General features: G+C 37.1%; 1 protein-coding gene across 3 annotated transcripts in view; it reads left to right on the top strand.

Moving 5' to 3' along the window:
* The window catches only part of LOC123877546, a 29,188-nt gene that overhangs the window by 956 nt on the left and 14,458 nt on the right, over positions 1-13,774 (top strand). For 2 of the 3 annotated variants that reach the window (XM_045924358.1, XM_045924356.1), the window contains exon 2: positions 12,879-12,998. In XM_045924358.1, the coding sequence (XP_045780314.1) occupies positions 12,879-12,998 (120 nt within the window). Of the gene's footprint in view, positions 1-9,900; positions 9,984-12,878; positions 12,999-13,774 lie in introns of those variants that run through there. The other variant, XM_045924357.1, reaches the window with a different exon arrangement.

Consider the following 13,774-nt stretch of genomic DNA (forward strand, 5'->3'; position numbering starts at 1 on the left):
TTTTTATGAAATGACACCGCCGCGTTGCTCAAAGAAAAACATTTTTGAAATAAATTTTTTAGAACTAAAGTTATGTGGCAACCTACAGTTAAATATTTACGTTTTTTGTCTAAATACCTACTTATAAGTTTTAATAAGAGCTGCTCCTATTCACTAAGTAATCACTATAAAACAACGATTAGTTTGTGAGAATAGTCTTTTTAACCCCCGACCCAAAAAGAGGGGTGTTATAAGTTTGACGTGTGTATCTGTGTATCGGTGTATCTGTGTATCTGTGTATCTGTCTGTGGCATCGTAGCTCCTAAACTAATGAACCGATTTTAATTTAGTTTTTTTTGTTTGAAAGGTGGCTTGATCGAGAGTGTTCTTAGCTATAATTCAAGAAAATCGGTTCAGCCGTTTGAAAGTTATCAGCTCTTCTCTAGTTACTGTAACCTTCACTTGTCGGGGGTGTTATAAATTTTTAATTTACACTTGTTAAACCTAGAATTAGGTCGCCAATGACGCAATCTGTTGGACAGCACTTTAGGTACCCTAGGAGACAAGTCTGAGCTATCTAACATTTTTAGCAAGGTTGCTAGAATCGTAAAGTTTTTGGAATGTTGCTCGTAAAACTTTGAGTGCATGCTGCGAAGTTGGGCAGGTCTAGGAAAAGTGTCAAAACTTTTTGTTTTTAGCCCATCCAAAGTTGGTAAAGCATTTTATCATGCAATTTTTAACCCCCGACCCAAAAAGAGGGGTGTTATAAGTTTGACGTGTGTATCTGTGTGTCTGTGTATCTGTGTATCTGTCTGTGGCATCGTAGCTCCTAAACGAATGAACCGATTTCAATTTAGTTTTTTTGTTTGAAAGGTGGCTTGATTGAGAGTGTTCTTAGCTATAATCGAAGAAAATCGGTTCAGCCGTTTGAAAGTTATCAGCTCTTTTCTAGTTTTCTTATAGTGGTTTTTCTGTCGAGGGTTTTTTAAATTTTGAGTTATATCTATATTAACTTAAAAGTAATTCGAATTAAGTGCTTGTAAGGAATTGAGTTTTTAGGAAAGAAAACATAACTTCGGGGTAAATGTGCCATTTTGTATGGTCAGCTCACAGAATTCAGAATAAGTAATAGAAGTATTAAAGTATGCAGTTACCAATCAGTGCGTGTTCTTAAAAATAGATGAAATAGCGTTATAGTTTCCTGCCACGTATAACCTAAATACCTTCAATGCAAGAGTGAATAGGCATCTTTTAGGCAACCGACCTTAGGGTGAGATCTATAGAGCGCGCTCTGCCTTTGCTTAGACTTAAGAAAGAGTTAAAACGAGACAGAGCTATATCTCTCACATAAATCTGTCTCGTTTTAACTCAATCTTAAGTCAGAGCAAAGTCAAAGTGCGCCTTAGAGACCTTATCGTTGCTTCTTACTACGCATAATTTCATCAAGCGCAAGCCTATATTTGTATTTTTTTTAAATTGTATGATAATTGGGGTCACATTTCCCGGTATAATATGGTAATTCTATTTACATATTTTTTAAAATTGTATAATTTAGAATACCTATTCAGTTTAACTCAATATCAGATTATTACACAAACTGCATATAATAATGAATGAAGAATAATACCTGGCTTAACTAACATAACTTTTCTAATAGAAAAGCGTGACGATGAGTGATTTAAGATAACGGAGCATATAATAATAACTTATATTTACGATCGCGATAAATTAAAAGTAAAAGGTGTAGTAGGTACTATCATGATTGCTGCATTAGAAGCGATGATAAGAACCATGCATGGTTATTTACCACAGAATTTTCAATTACGTAATAGAAGTGATATGAATATGATAGCTAAAATATCAATTTTCGTGGATATCACTTAAAAACATACAAACATTTACCCCCTATTCAATTCTACCCCACCTTAGGGGAAAAATTTCCAAAAATCCTTTCTTAATAAGTGTTTAACTAATAAAACGGACATACTCTCAAAATTTCAAGTTTCTAACCCTAGCGGTTTAGGTAATACATTGATATTCAGTCAGTTAGTATTTTTATAATGTATAGAAAGGTTGGCAATTATGAAGGAATCAATAAACCGACAAACAAACTGAATGCGTGCGTGAACAGGTAAAAGAAAAGTCTTTTTCCGGTTTCTATTTTCGGTGTTAAATGATGTTTCGTATACCCGCACCTACTAAATCATGTAGTCTGTTTTAATTTACATTGATTACTGAAATCAAACATTCATAATCGCATGTATTGGTATAATTTTATTATCATAGCGTATCTTACGGCGGGAACTCACTAGGCGAATATAGGACGTATGTGACGTGACATAAATAATGAGGCGGATATGAAATAAAATGTTTTATTTTGTTATTTATTCCATTTCGGTACATTAAGAGCAAATTCACAAAGCGCTTAAGTTAAAAATAACACAATATTTCATATAGCATAACTTGTACCACTTATGATCAAGATTCTACCACTGGATTGAAAAAGAAGTGTAAATTAAAAATTTACTTATAACACCCCCAACAAGTGAAGGTTACAGTAACTAGAAAAGAGCTGATAACTTTCAAACAGCTGAACCGATTTTCTTGGATTATAGCTAGGAACACTCTCGATCAAGCCACCTTTCAAACAAAAAAAAACTAAATTATTCATTAGTTTAGGAGCTACGATGCCACGGAGAGATACACAGATACCCACAGATACCCCTCTTTTTGGGTCGGGGGTTAATGATTCCACTGAGAAGAGCCGGCAAGATTTTTTTTGCCTGAGTTAGAGCCTAACATAATTATCATTTTCGGTGTCAAATGATATTTCCTATTCTCGTACCTACTATTAATCATGCAGCATGTTTTAATTTACATTGATTACTGAAATCAAATATTCATAATCGCGTGTATGCTCGTGTTATAGTCGTATCTTAGGACACGGCCTCACTAGGCGAAAAAACGCATATAATTTGAGGTGTAAGAGCCTACGTAGTCTTGCCTAAGTTAGCAGTTAGCACCCAATACTATAGGTTACTTTATTGAGCTTTACTAACCTGCATGCTTGAGTTTTCCACTCAAAGATGTGTGAAGTCTGCCAATCCGTACGCAAACGTGGTGGGTTAAAATAATTTAAGAACTTTGATTAAATTGAATCTTAAATGTATCTATATGCAACTTGTCTTCACTTTCAATGAACACATGATCATGGTCGCGACACGCATATACCAACTATACTTATAAGGGATACGGGTTTAATAAAAACTGTCATACCCCTTCCAGGTTAGCCCGCTTCCATCTTAGACTGCATCATCACTTACCACCAGGTGAGATTACAGTCAAGGACTAACTTGTATCTGAATTAAAAAAAAAGTGTTACATCCACAAAATAAACGCCTAGTGAGACCGCGCCCTTACTGTCGTGTTCACTAATAATTAGAGCGGTATAAAATTAAGTCTGTTCCGACTTTCCTCACTAAGAATTCCATTAAGAGTTTTCTTTTAGCGTCTTCGAAGATGACCGAAATATATTTTCAGTACGTATTTGTATATATTAAAAACTAGCTGATGCCCGCAGCTTCGCCCGCGTGGATTGGTCAGATCCCCTGCAGCCTCAGGATTGAGGAGTTGGACTCCAATTTTTTTATGAAACAATGTCGCGAAGTTCATCTGTCGATTAAAAAAGAAATGACGCAAATCGGTTCAGAAATCTCGGAGATTTCGGTGTACATAGGTAGAAAAACACAACTCCCTTTTTGAAAGTCGGTTAAAAAGTAGCCTATGTTACTCCCTGGTCAATTCTCTACTTGTCTGTGAAAACCCCGTCAAAATCGGTCCAGCCGTTCCGAAGATTAGCCTTTTCAAACAGACAGACAGACAGACAGACAGACAGACAAAAATTTTAAAAACGTGTGATTCAGTGTTGGTATCGTTCAAATAACCATATGAGCTTAATATGAGGTAGTTATTTCGAAATTACAGACAGACACTTCAATTTTATTTATTAGTATAGATAGTATAGAAAAAGCTGTGATAGCCTAGTGGTTAGAACGTCCGCCTGCTAATCGGAGGTCGGGGGTTCGATCCCGGGCACGCACCACTAACTTTTCAGTTATGTGCGTTTTAAGCAATTAAATATCACTTGCTTTAACGGTGAAGGAAAACATCGTGAGGAAACCTGCATGCCTGAGAGTTCTCCATGTTCTCAAAGGTGTGTGAAGTCTGCCAATCCGCATTGGGCCAGCGTGGCAGACTATGGCCTGAACCCTTCTCATTCTGAGAGGAGACCCGTACTCAGTAGTGGGGCGGAAATGGGTTGATCATGACAAAATAGTATAATGTAATTATTATTCATATTCTTCATCTTTTTTGTCGTAACACTCTTGGCAGAGTTACTCTCACGCCGGGAGATATGTCCAATCAGCTATCCTAGTCTTCTTATTATCTAAGCAGTATAATATATTTAAAGGTTGTACACAAGTCATGCCTGCGCAAAATTCTGATAGCAAAAATAATTTCCAAATCGGTCCAGGGGTCTTTAGAGTAATCGGGGAACATACATAAAAAAAAAGATTCCGACGAATTGAGAACCTCCTCCTTTTTTGGAAGTCGGTTAAAAATACTTATTTACGTAATATTATTAACCTCTGAGCCTAATCCGTTGAATTCAGCGTCCCTATGTCTCGACATAGCCACAAAAGTGGTCTGTAACTTGTAAATGAAGTTTTATTTATTTGGAAAAGACTCTTTTCATTCCACGTCTCCTTGTAATGCTTGCAAAAGAGAGAGGTCGTTCAGCCTGTCGACTTTACAGGGCTGATACCTTCTTTAAGGGTTCCGTACCTCAAAAGGAAAAACGGGATATTAAGATCACTTTGTTGGCTGTCTGTCTATCTGTCTGTTCGTCCGTCCGTCCGTCGTGTCTGTCAAGAAAACCTAAAGGGTACTTCCCGTTGAACGAGAATCATGAAATTTGGCAGGTAGGTAGGTCTTATAGCACAAGTAAAGGAACAAATCTGAAAACCGTGAATTTGTGGTTACATCATTTAAAACAAAAATTGTTTCAATTTTCAACGTAAGATAACTATACCAAATGAGGTATCAAATGAAAAGGCTTTACCTGTACATTCTAAAATAGATTTTTATTTATTTTTATGCATATTATTTATCGTGTAAAATGTCGGAAAAAATACCCGAGTACGGAACCCTCGGTGCCTGACTCGGACTTGTCCGGTTTTTTTAATAAAAATAAATAAAAATACTCTTTATGTCTTTTTGATATGCCAACTGAGCCAGAGAGTTCGTTCACCTTGCAGACATTACAGGGCTCAATTCATAAAGGGTGACTAAAAGGGAGACAGGAGGGGAGAGCACTAAATGAGCGAACCTGAGTATTTCTACATTCATTTCATTATTCATAAGATCAAATAACATGGCATAAAGACGTGGTTTTTCATGTATGTTTAATGAAATACGTGTTTCAATGTTTCTAGTTACACAAATATCATCTATCTATCTAGATAAAAGTTTTAAAAAAAACGATTGGACTTTTGGTTCCGTACTGGGAATAACACTTTTTTTTATGGCAGCCATTTTCAACTTTTTACTATATTTTGTTATTGTAGCGGCAATAGAAATACCTACACATTCTGTGAAAATTTCAACTTTCTACCTATAACGATACAGCCCGCTGACAGACGGACGGACGGACGGACAGCGGAAGCTTAGTAATAGGATCTCGTGCCAACCATTCAGGTATGAAACCCTAAAATTTGGTTGAGTGTTTCTCAGAACACATATAAATAAGGGTTCCGTACCAAGCCATGCTACTCGCTAAAATCTTAGGCGATCATTATTTCTTAAATGTAAATTTTTTTTTTTTTTCAAAAATGCCTTTTTCCTAAAACTGTCTAAGAACACTCACAATGATTTTAAAATACGTATTTCAAGGTGTAATTTTTTATTTTATTTTTTATTTTTATTTTTTCATTCACTATAGGTAAGCGCTTGACCACAATCACACCTGATGGAAAGTGATGATGTGGTCTAAGATGGGACGCGTTTACCTAGAAGGTGACTATTCACTCTTGTTTTAAAGATACCCGGATTGTAATTGGTAGGAACACAGATCGCGGAAGAGTATTGCAAACCTTAGCCTTGCATATGTGGAATGAAGACGCAAAACGTTTCGTGCGTGTAGATGGAATGTCTACGACATAAGGATGGACACTCGCCCGACGTCTTGCGGTTCGGTGGTAAAATGGTGAAGGGGGGACAAGATCGAAAAGCTCCTGTGCACACTCTCCGAAATATATCCTATAAAACACCGATAAGCCGGCGACCTTACGGCGTGGTAAATGAAATATTTCGACAACATGCTTTTCATGTTTCTTGTTCAGTAGGTACTTATACGGACTTCGTCTGTGTTGGTGTTAGCTGGCGGGCGTGCTCTGCCTTTTTGGAGTGTTTTTTTTTTTGTTAAAACTGACTGGAAAGGGAAAGCGCTCTAAGGGGGTGCCGTGCGTGTGTCGGCGAGCGCCGGCACAGACGGGGTCCATACTTGTATAGTTTAACTAACTAACTTGTTACAAATAACTACAAACTTGCCATTGGCTAATCTTTGTAAAGCCAGAGAGAGAGAAAAAAAAGGTACTTATACTGATTTTTAATTTATTTAAAAATACCTCTGGAACCTGTGTATCGGTTTTTATGAATCTACAAAACTTTTGTAGATCATAGGTCTTATAGCTTATTTTTGAAATGGCTGTAATACTGACAGATCGACAGATGGAGGGACTAACAGACGAACTAATGAATAGATGGAGTGGATGACACAATAGGGGTTCCTTGTTTTACTACGGAACCCTAATCACTAATCGTTCCTCCCTGTGTTGGGGGCAACGCGCAGAAAAACTTTCAGTTTTTATAAAATAGCGAAGGTCTGGCACGCGCTGGCTCTTAGTCCATACTTTTATTTAAGTTTACAATTATTTTACAAATACCGTCACTGTCAAACGTCATTAGAGAGTGCATAGAGCAGAGATATGACATAGAGTTTCCCAAAGCATAGACACCTAGAAAAACTGTTAGAGAGGGAAGTTAGGACGTATCTAGATTCTAGACCATCAAAAAATCCATCAACAATAGGTACTTAGTTACATATTCCTGAAATAACTTTGAAACTATCCTTTAATGGAAGTCGTTCTGAATAATACGGGCCAAGATTTGAGAAATAACATTATTATACAGAGACACAATGTTCATTTACAGAATTACACTAAGATAACTGAATTATTATACTGAAACAGCAATTCTAATGCTATTTTAGGAATATGGGACAGAAACTTGAAATTTCATAACGAGCAAAACTAAAATTAATGCCCCCGTCTTAGGGATCAGTGCTTTCTCACTTGTTATCATTGTTTTTGGCTCTTCATAGGCCTGGACGCGTTTGGAACCCCGCAAAGTCAAAGAGTCCCCAAAGGATTTTCAAAATCCTAAATCAACGTGGATGAAGACCCGGCCATCTATTTAGTTTTCATCATAGCACAAAATTAAAATAGATATACCTAAACTTTTCTCTTATTACTGAACTTTAATTAGTTTACCGTTTTTTTATCAAGAGACTAATTTATGTTTTACAGGCTTCTTCTTCATATTATCATGATAAATACAAAACTGTGTCTGCATATCTGTCTGTCTGTATGTCTGTCTGTTGACCTTTTCACTACCCATCACTTCCACCGAATTTGATTTATTTGTGATGCTGCAAGGTACTGAACTCCTAACCCGCGTGCATTTGAAAAGTTTTGCTAGTGAATTGAAATTTTATGTACCACAAGCACTAACGAGCTAAAAATCTTTAAAAAATAAATAAAAAAACTGCCTTGAAGTCGGACGGACATAATAAAAGAAACATTTCAAACTCGCCCGATTTTAATATAAGTACATTTGTAGAAACAAAAATAAAATTCTTAATACTTTGTAGTAATTTTGGAAGTCGGTTTTTAACTATGGAAAATCAAAGAGTTCCCGCGGGGTTTTTGTAAACTAACTCCACGTGGACCAAATCGCGGGCATCTAACACTAAACGGATGTTCAGAGATCTAAATAACAAGGTGTAATGAATTATTCAGTTAATTGTTCAATTGCATGCGAGCCGGACGGTATATATACGACTAAGTATGTTATAAACACAATTAGTCCAGAAAAACTAGACATTGTAACGATGTGATATTAATTACATCCGGTCCTTACTTCGACAATTATTTTCTGAACGGATATCGCTCATACGGTCGAATACTGAAGGTTTTCTTAGTGCTTAGGAGCCCGTTAAATATTGACTATTTTTTCACCATCTATCAACACAATAATGGATGCAAAAAACCGGCCAAGTGGGAGTCAGACTCGCGCACTGAGGGTTCCGTACTCGGGTATTTCTTCCAACATTTTGCACGATAAATCAAAAACTATTAAACATAAAAATAAATAAAAACCTGTTTTGGAATATACAGGTAAAGCCATTTCATATGATACCCCACTTGGTAGAGTTATCTTAGAAAATTAAAACACTTTATAATTTTTTTTAAATGATAAAATCATAAATTCGGGGTTTTCAGATTTATTCCTGTACTTGTGCTATAAGACTTACCTACCTGCCAAATTTCATGAGTCTAGGTCAACGGGAAGTACCCTATAAGTTTCTTGACAGACAGACAGACAGACAGACAACAAAGTGATCCTACAAGGGTTCCGTTTTTCCTTTTGAGGTACGGGACCCCAAAAACGCGTTAAATCAAAATAAAATTTAAGTTTTTTTGACTTTTTGAAGAATTTAGAGTGCTCCCCAGAGCTTTTCATATAATCATAGTCAGTTAGTTAGTTAGTCATTTTGACCGTGACTGGAAACTACATAGATATTTGTTTTTAATATGTCTACAAGATTCCATTGTTTTGTCAGTTTATATGGAAAGCGCTGTAGAGTACCTACCTTAACAATGTTAACAATATAACAAACCCAACCTAAAAATAACCCTTTGATCTTTCGCCCTTATAGGTTCTAAGAATGCCAAGATACGTGTAATGTAAATACGGATAGTAAAATTTAATGGTATCGTAAAATTTACGACCAATCCTTTTAACACCTACGTAGAAAGTATTATCTAGGGTGCCCAGTGTATTATCATATTTAACGACGGATATTTACAAGCGTCCTAGAATTTATATCGGATTTAACCCTGTGCTGAATGTACCTAACTTCTTTGAACACTGTTTTTAACCCCCGACCCAAAAAGAGGGGTGTTATAAGTTTGACGTGTGTATCTGTGTATCTGTCTGTGGCATCGTAGCTCCTAAACTAATGAACCGATTTTAATTTTGTTTTTCCATGAATTCACGAGCAATTTGCACCTGCACTATTTTGCGTTACGGCTTGAGCAATCGTATGAGTAACAACTCAAATAAATAAACGAAAATGCCTCATTGTTTTTGGAAATATGTAGTTAACAGGGCTCTCTCCGTCACTCGCTTCATACAATCGTAGTTCCAATTTCATTTGAATATTAAGCAACCAAAGTCCATGAAATTTTGCAAACATATTCTAGAAACTAATCTGGTGGTGGTCTGTGGTGTTTTAGATTTTTCTAAAAATATGTGGTTTTAAAATTACAGGGGCTCAAAGATTTGTATGTAAATTTTTAAGACCGCGTAACTTTGAAACCGAATATTTTAACAGAAATCTGGAAAACCACAGACATAGATATTAGTTTCTAGAACATGTCTGCAAAATTTCATGTACTTTGGTTGCTTAATATTCAAATGAAATTGGAACTATGTTTTTATGAAGCGAGTGACGGAGAGACCCCTCTTAATTCTCAGCGAAATGAATGTGGTTATTCTTGATTTGCAGAAGGGTAAAAGGTTTCTTGACATTTAACGGATAAGTACTATTATTGTATTCAGTACTACCTAGGTTTTGCGGAGAGTCACAAATATCGAGATAGGTACGCGATTCAATTTCTCACCCATTTAGATCTCAAACTGTTCTATCTTTGTCAGTCGCTCGGGAATTAATTTTGTAAAGGTCTACTAGGTGTCGGTCCACAAAGGGTGTTTCAAACGGAGGTTGGCATATTGGAAACCTATAAATCAAGAATACAGTCTCCCTTTCAGCTGAACTAATGGGAATCAAATTAATTCGCCAGAACGTTGTTTATTAACCCCCGACTCAAAAGAGGGATCACACTAATATTATAAAGGCGAAAGTTTGTATGTGTGTGTGTGTGTGTGTGTGTGTGTGTGTGTGTGTGTGTGTGTGTGTGTGTATGTTTGTTACTCCTTCACGCAAAAACTACTGGACGGATTTGGCTGAAATTTGGAATGGAGATAGATAATATCCTGGATTAGCACATAGGCTACTTTTTATCCCGGAAAATCAAAGAGTTCCCACGGGATTTCAAAAAACCTAAATCCGCGCGGGCGAAGTCGCGGGCATCGGCTAGTGTTATATAAGTTTGATGTGTGTATCTGTCCGTGGCATCGTAGCTCCTAAACTAATGAACCGATTTTAATTTAGTTTTTGTTCTTTGAAAGGTGGCTTGATCGAGTGTTCTTAGCTATAAACTAAGAAAATCGGTTCAGCCGTTTGAAAGTTATCAGCTCTTTTCTAGTTATTACTGTAACCTTCACTTGTCAGGGGTGTTTAATTTACACTTGTAGTCAAACATGCTAGACAAAGTAGGTAGGTATCTACTCGTACTAGCATGGAGTAAGGACGCAATAGTCCGGTAATCTATACTATTATATTATACTATATAATATTATAAAGAGGAAACCTTTGTATTTTTGTATTTTTGTATGTTTGTATTGAATAGGCTCGAAAACTACTGGACCGATTTCAAAATTTCTTTTACCATTACTTAGAGGGATTCTTCCGAATCCGTATAGGCTATATTTTATCCCGGAAAATAGATAGGATTTTTCGTGGTAGTGAAAATTGTGGAGTAAGGCGTCGAAAAAACTGCCGTACGTTAATGATACTCGCGAACGCTGCCTAAATGGTTAGAGATGTATGGTTGACTTTTATAGAAAAGTTGTAGAACTCAATAATGCCTAAAATAAAAAAAGTCCGCGATAGTATAAACCAAACATTTATATTTTAGCCATTATAACCACTTTTCCATAGAACACCCGTGCGAAGCCGGGGCGGGTCGCTAGATGTACGATAAAGTGATAATGCATTCAGAATGCTGTTGGGGCTGCCGAGGGACTGTAGTGCAAGTGGCCACTATGAACACCCATTTCATAGTGGCCAGCACTGATGGTTTCAGGCCATTATCCGTTAAAAAAATGGCCTCACTCCTACAGCGCCTTCGTAGCAGTCACAACGGCATTCTGGATGCAATAAGGGATAGGATAGGCTGCTCAATAACGAAACATTGGGAAGCTGTGGCCAACGGGCGCCTAGAGTAATTGCCACGTTAGGCTTCTTTATTTATTTTCTTAGTACTAACATTACTAACATAACTATAAGGAATTATTGGTACTAACATACTAGGTTTTTTTTATATATTGTATTAATATGTCCTTTCATTCTGAAATAAAATATTATTTACTTTATTTATTCATATAATGAAACAAACGATACATTTTGATCTTTTATTGTGAAGTTGCACTTTTCTTTGCACTAAATAGTGATATAGCCCCTTGGGTAAAACGTAGGCGTCCTTTTTTGAGATCATTTACCAAAGTCTTTTTTAGATTTCCCATTTTCTTTCCTTCTCCTTCTTCTTCGTCGTAACACTTGTCAGAGTGATAGTGGTCATCACGAAGCAACGTCTTTGAGGGCAGATGTTATACGCCTCACGAGCATTGCCACTTCTCCCTGCTGGCCAACAGCCTGGTACACTCGTGCAAGGGACCGCCCACAGCAGACAATAATTTGGTCGGTCCATCGCATGGGCGACCTTCCTCGTAGTCATCCTCCTTTCTTTCCTAGCCAATATACAAAGTCTCAGTGAGTTGATTACAGCCTAAAACGGTTCAAGATATATCTTAATTCTCGGTTAACCGTGTCCTGAGGCATTTTCCTTGATTTATGACACAGTTCTGACTACGACCTATTTTATTTACGATCCTAGCACAGCGGGATAGCGGGTTATATTATTTGAAGCTATAAATTATACAATACATGTATTATACGCGTACATCGTATGTGAATATACAAAGCCTAATACAAAACTTGGGCTTTTTAGGAAAGGAACCCTTATAGGATCACTTCGCTGTCTGTCTGTTCGTCTGTTCGTCTGTCCGTCTGCCTGTCTGTCTTTCCGGCTGTCCGTCTGTCTTGTCTTGACCTAGAACCATGAAATTTGGCAGGGAGGTAGGTGTTACAGCACAAGTAAAGGAGAAAATTCGAAAACCGTGAGTTTGTGGTTACATCACAAAAAAAAGTATCTATTTCAATTTTCAAAGTAAGATAACTATCTTACTTTGTTAAGATTTACTTTGTTGTTAACTTTCTGTGTTTAAAAATCCCGTGGGAACTCTTTCTTTATACTTTTTTAATCATATTTGATTCTGATTTAAATATAATTACTACGGAGCACTTTATCAGTTTTTTTTTTTCGGGAAAACTATTCCCTAGGGACTTTTGCCTGCTGTCAGGATGTGTCTTACTGACAAGGACAGAAAATTAATTCCCCGGGTCCCCTAAGTCAACACGAAACCATTTGACTTTTTCCTTGTGCCAACCCTTGAGATGTTTGTCTCTTTCTTTCTTTTTCTCACTACGCCTCAGCAATGTTTGCCTACATTTCCACTAACCAATGACGAACGGCAACCATAGGGCTGGCACATGCGTTTTATAATCCTTTTAATTTTTTTTTTCTCTTTTCCAGATGATTCGGATGTGATACCGAAGAAATCGAAAAGCACAGAAGAAGACGAAGTCATCGATGACAAGTCCGGACAACACATACAACACGTACATGCTAAACCTGTTAGGGTTAAGCCCATTAGTAAGTTTGTTTGTCAATCAATCAATCAACCTATTTGCGTCCACAGCTGGATATTGGCCTTCCCAAAAGCACGCCACCACACACGGCACTTCGCTTTCCCCATCCATTCACTTTCTGCCCCAGTAGCCCTCGGTTTCTGCCCCAGCGGCCATCGGTTTCTGCCCCAGCAGCCGCGGCGAGTTATCAACGAATCGAACCCGGGAACTCCCATTTTTAGGGTTCCGTACCTCAAAAGGAAAAACGGAACCCTTATAGGATCACTTCGACGTCTGTCTGTCTGTCCGTCCGTCCGTCCGTCCGTCGTGTCTGTCAAGAAAACCTATAGGGTACTTCCCATTGACCTAGAATCATGAAATTTGGCAGGTAGGTAGGTCTTATCGCACAAGTATAGGAATAAATCTGAAAATTGCGAATTTGTGGTTACATTAAAAAAAAATATAATGTGTTTCAATTTTCAAAATAAGATAACTATACCAAGTGAGGTATCATAATTATGAAAGGGCTTTACTTGTACATTCTAAACAGATTCTTATTTATTATTATGTATAATAGTTTTTGATTTATCGTGCAAAATGTCGGAAAAATACCCGAGTACGGAACCCTCGGTGCGCGAGTCCGACTCGCACTTGACCGATTTTTTACCTATATAAGACCAAATTGTGCTCACTGCTCACCCATGCACCACTGCAGTAAATTAGTACCAAACGAGTTTAAGCTTATACTTATCCTCCCATAGGTAGGTATTGTGTTTCACAATTTAGTATCTACTTAGGTAT

This window comes from Maniola jurtina, chromosome 24 (assembly GCF_905333055.1).
Source record: "Maniola jurtina chromosome 24, ilManJurt1.1, whole genome shotgun sequence".
NCBI lineage: Eukaryota > Metazoa > Arthropoda > Insecta > Lepidoptera > Nymphalidae > Maniola > Maniola jurtina.